This window comes from Orcinus orca, chromosome 3 (assembly GCF_937001465.1).
Source record: "Orcinus orca chromosome 3, mOrcOrc1.1, whole genome shotgun sequence".
Taxonomy (NCBI): domain Eukaryota; kingdom Metazoa; phylum Chordata; class Mammalia; order Artiodactyla; family Delphinidae; genus Orcinus; species Orcinus orca.
This window is the reverse complement of record NC_064561.1, coordinates 57625689-57645980: the sequence shown is the minus strand read 5'-3', so window position 1 is coordinate 57645980 and position 20292 is coordinate 57625689. Positions and strand designations below refer to the sequence as shown.

The 20292-nt window shown below is 37.4% G+C and overlaps 1 protein-coding gene across 2 annotated transcripts in view; it reads left to right on the top strand.

Annotated features, from left to right (window-relative positions):
* G3BP1 (G3BP stress granule assembly factor 1) overlaps positions 1–20292 on the top strand; it is a 38486-nt gene that overhangs the window by 7359 nt on the left and 10835 nt on the right. For both annotated transcript variants that reach the window (XM_004280323.4, XM_033406682.2), the window contains exons 2-11: positions 8005–8117; positions 10128–10209; positions 10679–10852; positions 13677–13767; positions 14706–14799; positions 15993–16194; positions 17792–17893; positions 18331–18442; positions 18661–18789; positions 19175–19284. In XM_004280323.4, the coding sequence (XP_004280371.1) occupies positions 8023–8117; positions 10128–10209; positions 10679–10852; positions 13677–13767; positions 14706–14799; positions 15993–16194; positions 17792–17893; positions 18331–18442; positions 18661–18789; positions 19175–19284 (1191 nt within the window). In that variant the 5' untranslated portion in view covers positions 8005–8022. The remainder of the gene's footprint in view (positions 1–8004; positions 8118–10127; positions 10210–10678; positions 10853–13676; positions 13768–14705; positions 14800–15992; positions 16195–17791; positions 17894–18330; positions 18443–18660; positions 18790–19174; positions 19285–20292) is intronic.

Below are 20292 nucleotides of genomic sequence, written 5' to 3'. Positions count from 1 at the left end.
AGGGTCTTCATTGCTGTGTGCAGGCTTTCTCTAGTTGCAGAGAGAGGGGCTACTCTTTGTTGAGGTGCGCGGGCTTCTCATTGTGGTGGCTTCCCTTGTTGTGGAGCACGGGCTCTAGGCGTGCAGGCTTCAGTAGCTGTGGCGCACGGGCTTAGTTGCTCTGTGGCATGTGGGATCTTCCCGGACCAGGCTTGAACCCGTGTTCTCTGCATTGGCAGGCGGATTCTTAACCACTGCGCCACCAGGCAAGCCCAACTTATTTTGTTTCTGAGATCTAGTTCATGCTGACTTTATGACTGCTATAAATAGGGTGACTTTATATCTCGGTTTCCCAGGAACACTCCTAATTCACTCCAGTTAAGCTGGCGTAATTATTAATTGTATCACTTTTTAATCTTTTTTTTAAGTGCCCATATGATAATCTTACATACAGCCCGCTCCATGATGTGAATAAACTGCAACTTAACCCATTACCCCTTCGATGGATATGTGAATTGTTACCTGTCTTATGTTTCAGAAATAGGGTGGCATTTAATTTCTCTGTTTATATCTTGTGTAAATGGGTGAGTTTCTCTTCTCTATGTATCAATCTACAAGAGAATTACTGGATTCATCAGATTGGTTTTAATTTTGTTAGACAACTGCAGAGTTGTTCTCCACCGTGGTTGTACCAGTTGACACAGCAGTTTTGCAGGTTCTTTTTTCATTACTTCCTTTCCAGTGTTTGATATTGAGTGATATTTTAATACTTTGGAGGATCTCCTGTGAGAAGTGATAAGTTTTAATATGCATTTTACTAGTTACTTACTTTATCTTTTGTTGTTGCCCGTTTACTTTCCTGAGAGTTGCCTGTTCCATTTCTTTGCTTGTTTTTCTCTCAGGTATTCTTTGTTTTAATGATCTGTGTGGGAGTTCTGTATCCATTCTGCATATTAATCTCTTAGAGTATGACGTGCTGTGCTTTTTCTTAATTTACAGTGGGCATTTAACAGATCCTGAGTTATTAAGACATTTTGCTATTTTGCTATTATTAGAAAGAGTAAGCTCAACTATTTAAAAATTCAGGTGGATTATAGTTGGTCTTAATGCTTTCGTGTTCTTGGAACATAAATTCTCACAGCTCTATTAGACTCAGTTAAAAGAAGCACCTTTAACATTTCTCTGAATTTCAGCAAAATTGATGTGGAATTTCTTTAAAGTTGCCATGCAGTCTAGTTAAATTGGGCTAAGTGAGTATTTTGAAAGTTAGGGAAGTATTGAATATTTCACAGATCAGGGTCAACTAGTAAAAACAAATCAGTGATTATGTTAGTACATGAGGTATTGACATTTCCGTGTGTGTTTTTTTTAGAATAGCACTCATTGATGTTGCGTGCTTTACAAATAAGGTAAGAAAAGTATAAAAATTACATTCTTCACTCCTTGTAGGTAACTAATATCAACTCTGTTGCCTCAAACTTTTTTTTTCCTGTTTTGTAGACTACCTTAGTCATGCTTTTATTGTTTGCTTTGATGGATCCTAAGGCCAACACGAAGTGATGCTATTGGAAAAATTATACTATTAGAAGCCAGAAGCGAATCTTTCCTAAAACTGGAAAACTTATCAGAAGATATTCTGATATAATCCTTTAAAAAAGCAAAGTACATAGATATCATAAGACAGATTTAGAGATGAAGCCAAGAGCTTTTTAGAAGGTTGCTCCACTCTAAGACCTTAACCCTGAAAGTTGGGAGAAAGTAACCAGATAGAAACTTCCTGCATCATGAAAAAGTTTAAATTGGACCATCTATACTTGCTGCTAGTAAATACAGAGAGATGTTCTGTGGTCCTCAGATCTGGTAAAGTATCCCACTTGGACTAATTAAAATCACACAGTGTGGAGTTAGTTTATGGAATTGTGAACTTAAAGGGATTTTTTTTTTTTAGTTTTTTTTTTTCTTTTAAATTTATTTTATTTATTTATTTTTGGCTGCTTTGGGCCTTCATTGCTGCACGTGGGCTTTCTCTAGTTGGCGGCGAGCGGGGGCTACTCTTCCTTGTGGTGCGTGGGGTTCTCATTGCTTTGGCTTCTCATTGCAGAGCACAGGGCTCTAGGTGCGTGGACATCAGTAGCTGTGGCTCGCGGGCCCTAGAGTGCAGGCTCAGTAGTTGTGACCCACGGGCTTAGTTGCTCTGCGGCATGTGGGATCTTCCCGGACCAGGGCTCGAACCTGTGTCCCCTGCATTGGCAGGCGGATTCTTAACCACTGCGCAACCAGGGAAGTCCCTTACGGGGATTTTTAAAGATCATTTTGTTTTAAGAGCTAGAATATGTAGGATAACAGGTCATAAATTATTGGATGTTGGTACCCTTTGTTGCGTTTTTCTTTTTCTTTTATTCTGAAAGTAATTCATGTTCATCCCAGGACATTCCAGCAATTCAGAGGTCTATGAATTTTATTCTTTTTAACATGTACGTAGTATTCCATTAAAATGTTTTATATATATTATATGGAACAAAATATAATTTTCTGTAACACAGGTAATGAAACGGTGAATACTTTTTAAACCTTATGTTGTATGTATTTACACCTTGTGTTTTTTATATAGTACTTTTTGTATGGTTTATTTCATAATATTAACACCCTCTCCGCCCTGCCCCCCCCCCCAAAAAAGGAGTGGTCAGTATTCTCAGTTTTTAGGTTGCTAATGTGAGATAAACATTTTGACTCGTATTTTCTTGTAGTTTTTCCTCAGGGGAAATATTCTTTATGACTCCGATAGATAAAAATTGTTTTAGAAATACTTCAGTTCAGCAAACTTATTTTCCTAGCCTAAGAATAAAATAAATTTTTAGCAGTGTTTAACAGAAAAGTAAGACTTAATGCTTTATTTATGTTTTTTTAAAGAGAGCAGAAATTTTTATATCTAACATAGCATAAACGTACCTAAAATTATTGTAGCTTCGTGATGCATGTTTTAAAAGTTAAGATATTAAGATGTGCACGTCATTTGGTTTTACAGTTTAATTGGGCCAGTTACATTCTGTGGGCACACAGGTGACTCTGTGGCATTCATGAGTAGACCACTGCAGTCATCAAGTCAACCTAGAAGTTCACTAAAAAGTAGTTTTACATTAAGTGCTTGGGCTTCCGTAGTCCAAGGTACTCTAGAAAAATTTTTTTTTTTTTTTTTTTTTTCTCTGCGGTACGCAGACCTTTCACTATCGTGGCCTCTCCCGCTGCACAGGCTCCGGACGCGCAGGCCCAGCGGCCATGGCCCATGGGCCCAGCCGCGGAGGCTCCGCGGCACGCGGGATCCTCCCGGACCGGGGCATGAACCCGCGCCCCCTGCATCGGCAGGCGGACTCCCAACCACTGTGCCACCAGGGAAGCCCTAGAAAAATTCTTATTCTCTCAGGAGATAATCCTCTTTTTATTTTGCTAGCAAAATAGTTAAATAGTCTTCTGGGTGACAGAAAATGGTGGGATGTAGAAATGTTTTCTTTCACTATAGTTAATGGTTATAATAGTAAAAGTAATAGTAACAGCTAACATTCATTGCTTACTACCAGACACTTAATTCTTGCAGTTATGATTTTAATTTTAAAGATTAAAGAACTGAGGGCACCAGAGAGATTGTTACTAGCTCAGGAGCACAACTAGTGGTAGAATTTTGCCCAGTGAGAATTGATCAGAGAAAATTTGAAGGTTTCCTTTTGTTGCATCTCAAATACTCATTCACTGGTTTAAAATAGAGCACTCAGTTTCAGAGTTCATTTGTTACATATTGCTGGTCTTAGATTTACCAGTTCAGTTAGAACTGGTAAAGTGAAGGTATTGTTTACTATCTTTGCTTCCTTAAGTATTTCTAAGTGGCCAAGTTTTTCTTTACTTCTTGAGGTCAAGAACTGTTCTGTTCTTCCCCTTTCCCTAAACCAGGACTTTTTCAGTATTTCTTGAAAAAATTTTTAAGGGGAAGTATAATTTTTAAAACGTATTTTTCTTGTCCCCTTTGTAGAGTACAATTTTGGCATATTATGACATTCAGAATATTACAAACTTGGATATAAAATTAATGGAAAGTAAACTTTAGTGGAAGTGAGTGATTTCCTCCTTCCCCCTGTATTCTTCCTAGGTCCTGTTTCTTTCATCACTGATCTTTCTAGACCACAATGATTTAATTTTATATCATTTTTTAGGAATATTACTTTTGAGTGATTTGTAATACATACCCCAAAAGGTTTATCCTGTAGATCTGAAAGCAGTGTTGCAAGGGAGTGATCTCCGAATTGGAATTACTTGGAACGTTTAATGAACTTACTTTGTCTTGGGAGAGTGGCATGTATCTTTTAGGAAGTCTTCCAGTCTTCACATCAGCATGGGGAAGGGGGAATTGCTGTTGATAATTAAAATAATAAGACTATCTAGTTTGTCTCTTATTTCTGATTTTGGTGCATGCTTCATAGTCCAACCAATAATGTATCCGTTGGCATATGCTGTTATATAAGGAACAGCCAGAATCCATAGTATTATAAATTTGTAAAACCTCTTCTAAAAGGACACAGTGTTTCAGGAGTATTTAATAAATGAGGGAGGATCTCATGTATTTTTAGCATGTATTTTCATTGGTATGCAGAGTTTCTAATTGTCATAGTGGATCAGTAACTGGTAAAACATCAGCTTTTCTGAGATGCCATTTGATTTTGTTTACTTTCATTATTTTAGATTTGACAGAATTGAGAGTTCTAATGAACGAGGGTGAGATTAAAGACTTTATTCTCAGGAGGGTATGATGTTAGTTTACATATTTCTCATAGCTTCTGTTTTATGTTTGGACCAGAAATAAAGGTGGAGATTTCAGGGTGGTGATCTACCAAATAAAATTTTTCTAATGAGAATTGATTGAGTCTGTTTGTATAGACTAAATCTTTTGGGCTCAAATTGCCAAAATTTTCTGCATTTTCTTTTTTACTGGGAATGATGATCAAATAGACAAGGTTATTCCCCAAACTTTCAGTGTATGGTCTTAGATTACTGAAGAACTTCCCTAAACATTTTGTAGTCACTGGTGCTGTTGGGTGGTTCAGTACTCTTAATTATTCTAAGACATTTTATGATGTCTTCAGGATTTTTTTTAATGTGGAAGCATTTTTATTTAGATTTTTTGAGGCATAATTTACAAACCACAAAATTATAGAATTTAAGGGTTCAGTTTGAAAAGTTTTTTAGTTGTATACAGGTAGCCATCACCCAAATGCATACAGTCCTCTCACCCCAGCCAGTTCCCCTCCAGTCCTTCCCAGTCTGTTCCCTGTCAGGCAGCTTCTGTTTTTTAAGCATGGTAGCTTAGTTTTCTCTTTGGCCTTTTCTTAATCATTGGAAAAAAAAATGTATCTACGGTCATAATCTGAATTCTGGACAGCCTGATAGTTCAGCCTGACAAATGGATGATCAGAAGTCTGTTTTGCTTGTATAAAATTCTAATCTCCACTTGTGTTGAGAATGATGAATGAAAGAAAGCTTTTTATTCCTGAGTGTGTCAGACACTCTTAAGTTTTAGGGCTAGAAAGCTGCATAAGAAATTGTCTCTACTCGTAAGAAACTTTATGACTTCAAAGAAGCTTGTAACCTTCTTTCAAAATGTTATTTTTATCTGACCATGACTTACGTAGAATTCTTGACGCTTTTGGTTATTTTAAGAATCAGTCCTTTTTTTTTTTTTAAATATTGAAGCAATATAGTTTCTTTTCACTAAAATGCTATGTGTATTTACACACATGGAATATTATTTTTTTCTTTTTTTCTCAATTATTGAGATATAATTGACAGAAAGATTATTTTTAAATACTGCTACCATTTCCCTCGAGCTGATTGGTTGATATTTATTATAGAAGAGCTTAAAGGAGAGACTTGAGCTGGAGTTTCCACCTTAATGGAACCATAGTGTGAATATAAGCCTTGGGAGTGCGCAAGGCTATTTGAGGTAATCCTGGAATAAAGTACCATCTGTTTGGAACATTTTAAAATGCTAATTGAGAACCTAGTTTGCAAAATATTCAGTTATATTAAGCTGTTAAACTAATAAAGAAACTCGGTTAATAATACGGATTTCTCTGACAAGCTTCAGAAGTATAACAGTTAAAGAAAAAATTCACAAATGAGGTAAAGATCAATTTACTGTATAAATATGTTAACTTTCTTGGCTTTATGGCAATGACCTGAAGTAAAACACTGATGATAGGGCTTCCCTGGTGGCGCAGTGGTTGAGAGTCCGCCTGCTGATGCAGGGGACATGGGTTCGTGCCCCGGTCCGGGAAGATCTCACATGCCGCGGAGCGGCTGGGCCCGTGAGCCATGGCCGCTGAGCCTGCGCGTCCAGAGCCTGTGCTCCGCAGCGGGAGAGGCCGCAGCAGTGAGAGGCCCGCGTACCACAAAACAAACAAACAAACAAACAAAAAAGCACTGATGATAATGGTAATCAAACTAAGTTTTTTTTTTTTTTAATTTGAATTATCTAGATAATCTCAAAGGGAAAGGAGAAGTTCCAGATGTGGTCTTAAGTTTTTATTTTTCTTACCTTTGATATATAACCTGGAGGATTTTCATCATTTTTCATGGAAAGATTGGATGTGGGAAGCAATATTTGATAAAATATTATTTAGAAATTTATGTTATAATGAGACTACTTGACAGTATCAAAGGATGCAGTTAGGTTGATGTTATTAGTCTAGTTTCTTAGATCCTGGTGAAACAAGTAATAAATGGTCTAGGTATTCAAGAATAATGCAGTCATGCACTAGATGAGGATAATCATCTCTATAGATTGCTTGTACGGGAATTGACCAACCAAACTCGATCCATTTTGCCCATTCTTTAGGAAAACTGAAATACAATTTCTCTCATTTTTCCTTTATACTGTAGTTAATTATACGTACCTCTGTTTGCCTTTATGTTTATAAAGTTCGGGATGATTTTATGTCCTCAAATGAAAACTTGGATTATCTCATGCCAAATATTTTTTTGAAAGGGTTTTTAAAAAAATAATAACTGACAGTAATTGAGAACTTACTGTGTGCCAGGTGCCTTAACACTCCAACATACTTTAAGTCATAATTTTGAGGTGGTAGGGATTATTTTGTTGAGTAAAAACATTATTTGTTACTTTTTGCCTATTTTTTTTCATTTTAGAATTTTTTTTCATTTTTAAAGATAGTAAAAATTTCTCTGATTTAGTTTGACTAAAAATGTGATAGTATGTGTCTATATTGTCAAATATATATTTATCACCCTTGAACCTAATATTGCCATAGTAATATGTTGTAATATTACAAGTGGAACATGCTTAATTGATGTTATTGGCTTGGGAAAGTTACGATAGGATGCATGTTGGCAATATGTACTTTTTTTTTTTTTTTAAATCAGGGGTGATATTATTTATTTATTTATTTATTTATGGCTGTGTTGGGTCTTCGTTTCTGTGCGAGGGCTTTCTCTAGTTGTGGCAAGGGGGGGCCACTCTTCATCGCGGTGCGCAGGCCTTTCACTATCGCGGCCTCTATTGTTGCGGAGCACAGGCTCCAGACGCGCAGGCTCAGTAATTGTGGCTCACGGGCCCAGTTGCTCTGCAGCATGTGGGATCTTCCCAGACCAGGGCGCGAACCCGCGTCCCCTGCATTGGCAGGCAGACTCTCAACCGCTGCGCCACCAGGGAAGCCCAATATGTACTTTTGAAGTTCTTATATTAAGTTTAAGGAAATTGAATATCGGGAATAATGATGAATTAATTCTTCGTAGTGATTTTTTTTCCCCCATAGCATTCATCTGATTACAGTAAATTTGGATATATAAAACCTCACTGGTCTGTGTGGGTTTTGTTTCTTATAGTGTTTATTCCTTTTAAAAACCAAGAATTGCTGAAGTGATCTTGTTGGTCAATGAGTCCATCTCAGCTCTTCTCCCCCGACCCTTTCTCCCCTTGTACTTGATCTTTCAGGTTGAACATATTTGACTTTTTTTTTCCAGGTTGAATTGACCAAAGCAATGGTTATGGAGAAGCCTAGTCCCCTGCTGGTCGGGCGGGAATTTGTGAGACAGTATTACACACTGTTGAACCAGGCCCCAGACATGCTACACAGGTGAGACCTTTCTTTTCCTGAGCATCACGTAATGCTGTGTTTTAGTGTGTGGGTACTTATCCTTAAGATTCTCTTATTCATCATGCACCTTCTAGGGTTACTGCATAAAAGTGCTTTGTAAGTACCAAAAAGTGATGGTTGTTCAAATTATGTAATAGTAGAATATACAAATATTATTTAAAAATTAGTCTAAGTTACCTATACATTATCAGAAAAGTAATGCTTGATAATGTAAACGTATAATAATTGTGCTTTTGATTTTGTTTGCCGTTTTGCTGTTTTTGGTGAATCATGAATTATTTAGTAAGAATGTATTGAAGAAGATGTAAGAGTGTTTCTGTAATGACATACTTTTGTGTTGATATGCTAACGATTTTTCTATGTAGGTGCAAATTTTTTTATCAAACTGTGTTTTAGCTTTTTTACTTGATAATCTGTGATCATCTTACAAGGGTAGTACATGTATCACAGTAATTTTGTTACCCATGAGGTTTTATTTTCCAGAGGTGTAACATATGTTTTAATCCCCTAATGATGAATATGTAAGTTGCTTCCATTATTTCCTCTTACAAATAGTGCTGCATTATACAAAGCTCTTAAGTTTGTTTATGTAGACTTATTAGAATATTTTTTAGAAATTCTAAAATGTGTATTTGTTGGACCAGAACTATGTTTTCTTCTATATCTTGCCAGTTTGCATATTGGATACCACATGATTATTAGGTGAAAGAGAATGTTTTTAAATTCATTTTGAGTCCTTGTTCTGAAAATGGAAAGAATCACTTGTGTTTTGTTTTTTTTTAAGGCTTTATAATTTCCAAAACACTTTTACCTTTTTCTTCTTGATCTTTATAAAAACCTCTTAGTAAGGCATTGTAGGATAGTTAACTTCATTTTACAGATAAAGACACTAAGGGGTTAAAAATTTGTTGGTACTCACACACCTATTAAGTGATAGAAAGTCCTAAACCTTTCTTTCCCCCTCTTTTGTTGTTCTTTTTGTCAATTGTATTCTGTGCCTTTAGAAGTTAGACACATTTGGAATTTAAAGTGGAGCAGGAGTTGAAACAAACTAACCAAGTACATTTTTTGTCAATATTGTTATTTACTGGTTCTAACACATCTGTTTTTCACATTTCATCTCTGAGGTACATTTTAGATACAATGAAAAGTGGATTAGCCAGCAGTGAACTGATTCTGGCTGATGTGCAGCCTTTTAATAACTTTGAAAGTTGAAAGGTACTTTTGAGATCCTTAAGGCCCCAGATCTGTCCCTTTTTTGGAGGAAAAAACAGTCAGTATGTAGAATGACATGTATGGGCCTATTTGTGAAAAATTGTTAATTTGGAGTACAAGTGTCAAGAAATCCTAAAAGTGATTATCCCCAAGTTAGGGTATTTTCTCTGTGTCTGTGTGTGTGTTGGGGTGGGGTGTTGTTGGCGCTTCCCTAATTCATTATTGTTGTAATGAAAACAAGACAATTTTGAGGATATAGGTGAATTAAAGCTATGAAGCTTTAAGTCTGAAGCTCTTAATGCATCAGCAAAAATTGTTAAAACTACTCCTAAAACTCATCTGCCTGAGTTACTGGGTTTTTAATTGGAACTCATCACATGCATTCTCAGATATAAAAGGACTCTCTCTAAGTCGGTAGAGAGTATAGATGTCCTCTTGTATATCAAGACTACCTGTGGTCTCCTTGAGTGAAAACAGGAACTTTTATTTTAAGGTGCCTTCCTGACGTGAACTACAAGATCCTTCCCAACATGATCATCCTTTCCTGAGACCTGAAACTTGTGACTCATAAAAATTCCTTGACCAGATTCATTCCCATTCAGCAAATGTTGTGACATGTAGGTGATGCATATATTATGATTGCATACAAAGATGAAAAAGAAAATACATTCCTGCCTCCAAGAATGTCCTAGTCAGACAGATGGGTTCAAACATGAACAGTAAATACCTGGTCTTAGGATACTTGAAGATGACAAGTATCTTTCTGTTTTACAGATTTTATGGAAAGAACTCTTCTTATGTCCATGGGGGATTGGATTCGAATGGAAAGCCAGCAGATGCGGTCTATGGACAGAAAGTAAGCAAAACAAGCTTCGTGTAGGCTGTTGAGTAGCTAGAAAATAACCCATAGAATTGAGATGGATACATGCTTGATACGTTTGTTGATATTTAAAGATGAAATTTCTCAACTTCTGTTTAGAAATTTAGGTATTCAGTAACTACTTGGTTTATATGATAATCATTGAAAAGCTTATAAATGTCACTTTTGTTCATTTTGTATGATATATTCTGAAGTTCTTTTATGTTAGAAGATGATAGGTTTTAGCATGGGGATCATCTGTTGTAAACATTTTAGTTATGTTAATTAAGGACAATAATTTTAATTAAGGTTAAGGTGTCATTGGGAATATACTATATTAAGACAAATTGCAGTGGGGTCTGTGTAGTTTGTAATTTAAATGTGCACAGGTAAATGCTCTATCTTTGTTGTGTTAGAAAGTTTTTTGTTCTTGGAGATTCTGCATTCTCTTTCTTCGATTCCTTAGGAAATCCATAGGAAAGTGATGTCACAAAATTTCACCAATTGCCACACTAAGATCCGTCATGTCGATGCTCATGCCACCCTGAATGATGGTGTGGTGGTCCAGGTGATGGGCTTGCTCTCTAATAACAACCAGGCTTTGAGGAGATTCATGCAGACCTTTGTCCTTGCTCCTGAGGTATGAAAAAAAAATAACAATGAAAGGTTGTACATGTCTTTTTAAAAACTGTTCATTTTGAAGTTTTAAATATACAGAAAAGTTGAAATAATAGTGCAGAAGTACTCTTTCATATATCTTACCTAGAGCCACATTTGTCCACACATTTATAATTCTTTTTCTATTTACCTATCATTTTTAATTCTAAACTATTTTAAAAGTATATTGGAGGACTTCTCTGGTGACACAGCAGTTAAGAATCCACCTGCCAATGCAGGGGACACGGGTTCGATCCCTGGTCGGGAAGATCCCACATGCCGCGGAGCAACTAAGCCCGTGCGCCACAACTACTGAGCCTGCACTATAGAGCCAGCGAGCCACAAGTACTGAGCACATGTGCCACAGCTACTGAAGTCAGCACGCCTAGAGCCCGTGCTCCGCAACAAGAGAAGCCACCTCAGTGAGAAGCCCGCACACCACCACAAAGAGTAGTCCCCACTCACCGCAACTAGAGAAAGCCTGTGTGCAGCAATGAAGACCCAGCGCAGCCAAAATTAGATAAATAAATAAAATTAAAAAAAAAAAAAGTAAATTGGGGATATTATGCCCAGTCATCCTCCAGTACTTAAGGGAGCATTTCTTTTTTTTTTTTTTTTTTTTTTTTTTTTTTTTGTGGTACGCGGGCCTCTCACTGTTGGGGCCTCTCCTGTTGCGGAGCACAGGCTCCGGACGCGCAGGCTCAGCGGCCATGGCTCACAGGCCTAGCCTCTCCGTGGCATGTGGGATCTTCCCGGACCGGGGCATGAACCCATGTCCCCTGCATCAGGCGGACTCTCAACCACTGCGCCACTAGGGAAGCCCGTGAGCACTTATTAAGAATAAGGACTTCTCTTCCATAACCATAGTACAGTTATCAAATTAGAGTATTTGTAATACGATTATCCATCTATAGTCCATATTTAAATTTTGGTTATTGTCCCAGTAATACAAAGAATAGTAATTTTTTTTTCCTTGTCCAAGATTCAGTTCAGGATTACACATTGCATATAGTTGTCATGTCTCTTTAGGCTCCTTTAATCAGCTATAATTCATTAATCTTTTTTTTCAAGACGCTGACATTTTTAAAGAGGGCAATCAAATTACCGTGTAGAATGCATCAGTTTGAATTGTCTGATATTTCCTTATAATTAGTTTTAGGTTATACATGTCTTTCAGTGCCTCACATTAGGTAGCACTTGATGTCATTTAGGCCCATTATTAGTATTACTTAGTTAAGGTGATGGTCACCAGGTTTTGCCACTGTAAAGTTAGTGCTTTTACTTTTCTCATTAGTAAGTAAATTGTGGGTGCTTCTTTGAGACTGTGCGTATACTTTGTTCTTCATCAAAATTTAGACGCTAGTTCTAGCATTCATTGATTCTTGCCAGAATCAATTGCTACTCTGATGGCTACAAATGGTGATCATCTAATTCTTTATTTATTAGTTGGCATTCTACTGTAAAGAACTTTGCCTTTTCTTCTGTCATGGGGTCTTTATTTAATGGATTTAGTTAATTTTTTATTAATTTCCGAAGTGTCCTAGGATCTGCTAAGTGTGAACCCCTTCAAGCGGGTTTCTGTTTTTTTTTTTTGTTTGTTTTGGGGTTTTTTTTGCGGCGGGGGGGGCAGTTTGTGGCACAGATGTTTCAGGTTCACCTTGCACTCTCCCTGCTCCAGACACGACCCCAGTTCTGGAGTCAGCTGTTACTTCAAGGAGCCCTGTTTTTTTTTTTAGTTATCATGCTTTTCATGAAAAGACTACAGGCTTATGTTGATTAATTGCATTTGTACTGCCTTCTCGACTGGTCCAGAATGAACAGAGTAAGGAATCCTATCTGTGTGAGCGTGTGGAAGGGGTTCCAAGAGGACCTGCTGACTAAAAGTTTTCTCTAGCATTACTTGTCAGATACTTTTTTGTTGAAGGGTAGTGAATCTAAAATCCCTGTCATTTTACTGTTTGAATATAAAATAACTCAGTTGTCTATTTGAAAAATTACATGAAGTTGCTTTAGTCACGATTTTTAGAGGAAGGCTTAGATTATCTATAGTGTTAAAATTGTTGATGGACTTCTGAATATTCAAGGAATCATGGGATGATTATTAATTATTCTAAATTTAGTTCTTTTTTGCCTTTAAAGGTCTTAACATTACCATAGTATAATGGATTGTTACATAAACTGTCTCATTTAATATTCAAAGCTCTAAAGTATGAGTTGGTATCCTTCATTTTGCAGATGAAGAAAGAGCCTTAGAAATTGAATGACTAATAAATGACATAGTTGGATTTCAGTGTAGTTGTGTCTTATACCTAGGGTAGGCAAACCTTTTTAGCTACACGTTTGAGTGCTTGTGTCAATATTCTTGGATAGAGATTTAGCGAATTTTAAAATATCTGTTGCAATTGGTAATATGTATTTATTGTTCAAGAAATGATTTGAAGTCTGGGCTTTGGCATCTTAAATACTTAGAGTTTGTCAGTTTTGGATATTCACCTGGTGATATTTTAAGTACACAGTATGTAATGTAAAGCAGGGATCCTTTCAGCCTTGACCTTATTGGCATTTGGGGCTGGGTGACTGCTTGCTGTGGGGCTGTCCTGTGCGGCGTAGGGTGTCTGGCAGCGTCCCTGCCATCTCCTCAGTAGTTGTCAGCTCTCCTCCCTGACGGGAAACCTGAAATGTCTCCCAAAGTTGCCAAATGTCTCCTGGGGTGGGCAGTATTGCATTTAGTTGAGAACGATGGTGTAGGGTGATGTGGAATTTTAAAAGTTTGCTGAATAAATGAAAACTTTCTGTTGGCATTGCAGGGCTCTGTTGCAAATAAGTTCTATGTTCATAATGATATCTTCAGATACCAAGATGAGGTCTTTGGTGGCTTTGTCACTGAGCCTCAGGAAGGTAAGTTACTTGTCTAAATTTTTTTGGATGGCATCAGATTGACCTGAAGAGAGTGTAGGTTTCTTGAATGTTTTCATAATTCTCTGTATCTTTCATTAGTAACTTTTGTCAAGGCATAAGAAGGGTTGGAGATTTTAACCTACTTGAGGCTGATAGGTTAGTCTACTTCACTGATATTGGTAGAAGACATCAAACTCCTAAATCAGAAGTAGACAGGTTATTATAGCAACAATAGTAGCATCTTAGCCATAGTTTCCGTAGGACACTGCAGAAGTTTAGATGATACCTGCAGTGCAGTGGGGTGCATTACTAGAGTGGAACCTAAGTTTCAGCAACCAAAACCTTATGATGGGGCAGCAAACATGCCTGCCCGTTGCTCTGGAGAGAGACGCTGTTTTCCGAGAGTGTTGCTGTATAAATATTCTTAAAAGGTAGTCTGGAACAAAGATTAGCCATTGCCTCAGTTGTAAGATATGCAGAAACACAGCTACCCGTGGGGAATTGTCTCTAAATGCTAAGAGTAATCAGTATTTTAGTGTTTTCTGTATGACTCAGAATTCTAAGTGCTTTGTATTTATTGTATAATACAACAGCCTTACAGATAAGTATTTTAGGAACTGTTGTTCCCTTTTAATAAATTAGGGCACTGAAATGCACGGAGGTCATTTGCCTGATGTCATATAGCTAGTTAGGTGGTAGAACCTTCGTTGGATTACTGGCAATATGACCTCAGACTCCATGCTTGTAACCCAAACATTACGATGACCTTAATTCTGTCCTTAAAGCCTACGTCATGATTTTACCCAATTTTCTTTATCTTTTTATGTATGTGTACTGTTCTTATTTCATTGCCTTTTTTATCATGATGAACATTGTGCAAGTGAATATATTTGTGAGTTAAGTGAGCACAAATATGTTAAATTTCTTTTCTCATTTAGAATCTGAAGAAGAAGTAGAGGAACCTGAAGAAAGACAGCAGACACCTGAGGTGGTACCTGATGATTCTGGAACTTTCTATGATCAAACTGTCAGGTAAGGAAAACTTTGTTCATCTGTCCAGAGCTGCATGAGAATTTGAGTTGTTTAGTCTTTCTGTTTGTTGGAGGGCAGCCATAATGCTGAGAATTATCTCAGAAAATAGTGATAATTTCCCAGAAGAAAGGTTTTGCTTTTGGTATGTAACATAAATATATAACTTGTTTAATATAGATTGCAGTCTGAGGACTACTTAAATAGTATCCATCAGTTGCTTTTCGGTTATCAAGTATTTAATACATCAAGGCATAGCTTTAAGTGCTTTTTTTGAGATGCAAGGTGTACAAGGACTTAGACATAAATTGACAAAAATTCAGACATGAGTTAAGTAACAATAAAGAACTTCATTTATTAGCTCAGACAAATGTGTGACTGTATCTTAGGTTTTTTTAATCTGCAACTGGAACAGAAATATGTTGGATAGCAATATAAATTAGTATTTAGTTGTTGCCCTGTGATACCCTTAATGTTAATATTCAGTGCTTAAAGGATACTTTCAAATGTGTCTCAAGGTGTGGTGATGGGACTGACTTTACTCACCTGGGTTGCTGGTTGAAAATGAAGATTTGTTGTCCTACCACAAACTTACCAAATTAGAATTTCCGATGGGGGGAAGCATCTGCAGTTTGTTAAAGTGACTTATGTGGAAGTTTAAGAACTATTCTGAATCACAACTGATGGGTTTTTTTTCCCTCCAAAATTCCTTGTGTGTTTTTGTGAGAAAAAATTTTGATACTAAAAACCACATAACATAAAATTTACCTTCTTAACCATTTTTAAGTGTACTTTATAGTAGTGTTAAGTATATGCACGTGATTGTGCAGCAGATCTCTAGAAATTTTTATCTTGAAAAAACTGAAACTGTACCTTTCCACCTCCCCATAGCCTGTTAGAGTTTTGTGATATGTGATAGGTAAATTGTAATAATTTTGGGATTCTGAGAAACACTGCTCTGGTTCATTTTGATCTGTTTGATGCATTTGCTTAATCAGAATTTAGCAAATCTGACTGCAGTTAAGATTTGCTCACTGAGGGCTTTTCTAAAAAGTTGTCTTGTTTTAATACGCAAATACATAATTCTTAGATCTTTTTGGGGAGGAGAGAGCTATGTTTTTTAGGTTCAGGTCTCTAGGAATTTCTTGCTAAATCAACGGAAGCAGAATGATATTTCTCAAATTTTACCATGAAAGCAATGACTTAGAAGAACATTTAGAAGAACCTGTTGCTGAACCGGAGCCTGATCCTGAACCAGAGCCAGAGCAAGAACCTGTGTCTGAAGTCCAAGAGGAAAAGTCTGAGCCAGTATTGGAAGAAACTGCTCCTGAGGATGCTCAGAAGAGTTCTTCTCCAGCGCCTGCAGACATAGCCCAGACAGTGCAGGAGGACTTGAGAGTATGCAATGCGTCTTCATTTTTATTCCACTTCTATTTTTAAAAATCTCTCTTCTTCTTTATTGTTGCTTGGTTGCCTTTTGTAGGTACATTTTCATATTGGTTGTTTAGGGAAGTTTCTTCCATATTGAGCCATACCTCAGATAAGAAGTAAGATGCATATTGCTTTCTAAAATCAAAAGTAGTTTTTCCCCTCCTCTAAGGAAACTTGAATACTTTTTAGGCCAGAAATTTCAGGTGCTATTTTATCACTGCATCAACAAACCTTTTTAATATTACATCTTTCAAATTGCAGATTATTGTGTGCTTGTTAAATAAGTGATAGTCTATCTTTGAAAAATAACATGGCACAACAGACTTTTCCTGCCCTTTTCTATGAAATTAATTGAGGACAACTTTATAGTACAAGTAGAAACAAATTGCTCAAGTATAACTACTTTTCTAATCAGAATACCTGATTTGAAAAGTTTGAAGATTTTCAGTTACTGTCCCTGAGTCACATCAAGATGATAACTGAACTAACAGAACCTTTACAGTTGATGCTCCTTGAAGGAATATGCTTTAGTGCTATATTTATGGGGCCAGGGTTCTTGTAATGCCGTTTCTCTAACAGTTATTTCAAGTGTCTTTGCGTTAGGCATTGTTCTAGGTATGGGAACTGTCAGTAAAGTAGATAGAGTTCTTGGTCTCTGGAAGCTTCTGGGTGAGTAGGAAAGAGAAATGGTGAAATCACTTTAGCTTGCAGGTGGAAAAGTAGGTTGGCTGGATTGAGAATGGATGACAACTTAGGTGGCTTAATTATAGTAGTTCTGGAGAGAGGTAATGACATCTTGGATTAGGGTCATGGCAGTGGAGCTGGAGAAGAGATTTAAGATGTAAATAATAGGATTTGGTGATTTTGGTATTGATTGATATAACTCAAGAAGATTCTAAAGTTGGTGTAATTGGGTTATAGATTGAGAGAATCATAGGAGGAAGAGCTGGTTTTGGAAGGAGAATTTTCTTTGATTCACAAACTTGAAATTATGTGAAAGTAGCCTCTCATACTTTGCTGATACTTGATTAGTCCTAAGGAATTTTAGTACTAAATTTTAAGTAGAGGGGAAAAGGAATCTCAAGTTACTTATAAATTCCATCTTGCCTCTGCAAATGAGATGTGCATGTAATAATACAAGAATTCAAAAGCTAATACCTTTTTTTAAAATAAATTTTATTTATTTATTTATTTATTTATTGCTGTGTTGAGTCTTCGTTGTGTGTGGTCTTTCTCTAGTTGCGGCAAGCGGGAGCTACTCTTGGTTGTGGTGCGTGGGCTTCTCATTGCGGTGGCTTCTCTTATTGCGGAGCACGGGCTCTGCGTGCCCAGGCTTCAGTAGGTGTGGCTCGCAGGCTCTAGAGCGCAGGCTCAGTAGTTGTGGCACATGGGCTTAGTTGCTCCGTGGCATGTGGGATCTTCCCGGCCCAGGGCTTGAACCCGTGTACCCTGCATTGGTAGACGGATTCTTAACCACTGCACCACCAGGGAAGCCCAAAAGCTAATACCTTTTATATTGTTGTGATAAGTAGTGTAATCAACTGACGTTGGTGTGTTCCCTTAGACATTTTCTTGGGCATCTGTGACCAGTAAGAACCTTCCACCCAGTGGAGCTGTTCCAGTTACTGGGATACCACCTCATGTTGTTAAAGTACCAGCTTCACAGGTGAGTTTCTAATTAAGCTTGCATATTAGGCAAATTTACTTGTATTTTTGTGTAATGTGATTTCACAGAGGTTTAATGAATAAGGCAGAGGAGAAGGGTACAAGGTGATTTTTTTTTTAATTTAAGTTTTTTATACAGCAGGTTCTTATTAGTCATCAGTTTTATACACATCAATGTATACATGTCAATCCCAATCACCCAATTCATCACACCACCAGCCCCCGCCCCTGCCGCTTTTTCCCCTTGGTGTCCATACGTTTGTTCTCTACATCTGTGTTACAAGGTGATTTTTAATGTGTGTTTTTTTTTTTTTGTGAGAGAATGAGGGAATTGTCATTTTCTAGTTTAAACCTTATTGTTAGCTAGGATACTTCACAAGAATAAAAGGTAAGCTTGCTTTGTTCTTACACAAAAGTTAACGTTATACGTTTTTTTAGCCTCGTCCGGAGTCTAAGCCTGAATCTCAGATTCCACCGCAGAGGCCTCAGCGGGATCAAAGGGTGCGAGAACAGCGAATAAATGTTCCTCCCCAGAGGGGACCTAGACCAGGTGAGAGCTCAGAAGGGTGGCTTCTTTAGTCTGAGCCTGTTGAGGGTGAGAGCTTGTTTTGGGAGGGTAGTTGATGTTTGCGTGTACTTAGATTTTAAAAAATATGTTGTGGAGTTAATGGAATTGCCTGTATTTAGGGGTAGAGAGAACTGTTGAATGGAACAGTCATGTAAAGGTGTCCTCTTTCTCATTCCTTCCTGCTTTTGTTTCCTCTTCAGTCCGTGAGGCTGGTGAGCAAGGTGATGTTGAACCCCGAAGAATCGTGAGACACCCTGACAGTCACCAACTCTTTATCGGCAACCTGCCTCATGAGGTGGACAAATCAGAGCTTAAAGATTTTTTTCAAAGTAGGTTATTGAGTTTTAAATACTAGATTCATTTAATACAGTGCTATCCAATAGAAACAGATGAGCCACATTTGTAATTTTAAGTTTTGTAGTAACATTTTAAAAGGCAAAAAGAACCTGGATAATTTAATTTTAATATTTTATTTAACCCAGTGTATCTAAGACATCATCTTAATATGTACAAACATGAGATACTTTCCATCAGCCTATCCTAAGTCTTTGAAATCCAGTGTGTATGTTGCACGTAGGGCACATCTTATTTTGGAGTAGCCACAATTCACATGCTTTGTAACCATGTGTTACTAGTGGCTTTCATTGGACAGTGCGCGTGTAATACTTAAAGGAAATGTTCTAAGTTATTTGAGAATCTGTGTTCCACTTGCAGATTATGGGAATGTGGTAGAGCTGCGTATTAACAGCGGTGGGAAATTACCCAATTTTGGGTTCGTTGTGTTTGATGATTCTGAGCCTGTTCAGAAGGTGCTTAGCAACAGGGTAAGCAGTTTTTCATCTTGATTTTCTGTATCTTTGGTCTTTTAATGTATTCATCCTTAAAACTGTGTCTTATATGTAAAGCGCAGTTTATTCCAACATGTCTGGGTAATATTTTCCATCATGTCTAACCATTATTAAAAGAACTGCCTGGGAGTTAGAAAAACAAAACTGCCATCCAAATAATGTACTTTTTGAATATGTGCATGATGGAGAATGAAATAACTATGGTAACCAATGCACTGAGATTTATGCAGTTCCTTTCTTTGGTAGTGGCTTAGTGGCTTCTGGTGTAAGTGATGAATTAAATATTATGTTACTTTTAGCTAAGATAACTTAGAATCAGTTTGTTTAGCAGGTATATTTGTAGTCTTCATATATAACTGTTTGGGTATAACTATGAGGAACTTCTTTTGTTCTATAAGTTGTCTGGGTTTGGAGTCACCCTACCTTAAGGCACTTTTATTAACAGTACTTTTCTAATAATAGAGGGATTTGTAGAATCAGAATCTTATTTCTGTGTTCTTAAAGAGACCGTTCCTGGGCTTCCCTGGTGGTGCAGTGGTTGAGAGTCTGCCTGCCGATGCAGGGGACACGGGTTCGCGCCCCGGTCTGGGAAGATCCCACATGCCGCGGAGCGGCTAGGCCCGTGAGCCATGGCCGCTGAGCCTGCACGTCCGGAGCCTGTGCTCCGCAACGGGAAGGCCACAACAGTGAGAGGCCCATGTACCGCAAAAAAAAAAAAAAAAAAAAAAGAGCCCTTTCCTTTCCCCACGTCTTTCATTAGCAAAAACCACTTTCTGTAGTAGTAGAGAATAACAAAGGTGTAAATACTGTTAATTTACTGAGATGGGTGTGGGAGTTTTAAGACCTCACTTTTTTTTCGATTGAGGTGAAATTCACATAACAAAATTAACCGTTTTAAAGTTCAAGACTTCCTTGTTGGCGCAGTGGTTAAGAATCTGCCTGCCAATGCAGGGGACATGGGTTTGAGCCCTGGTCTGGGAAGAT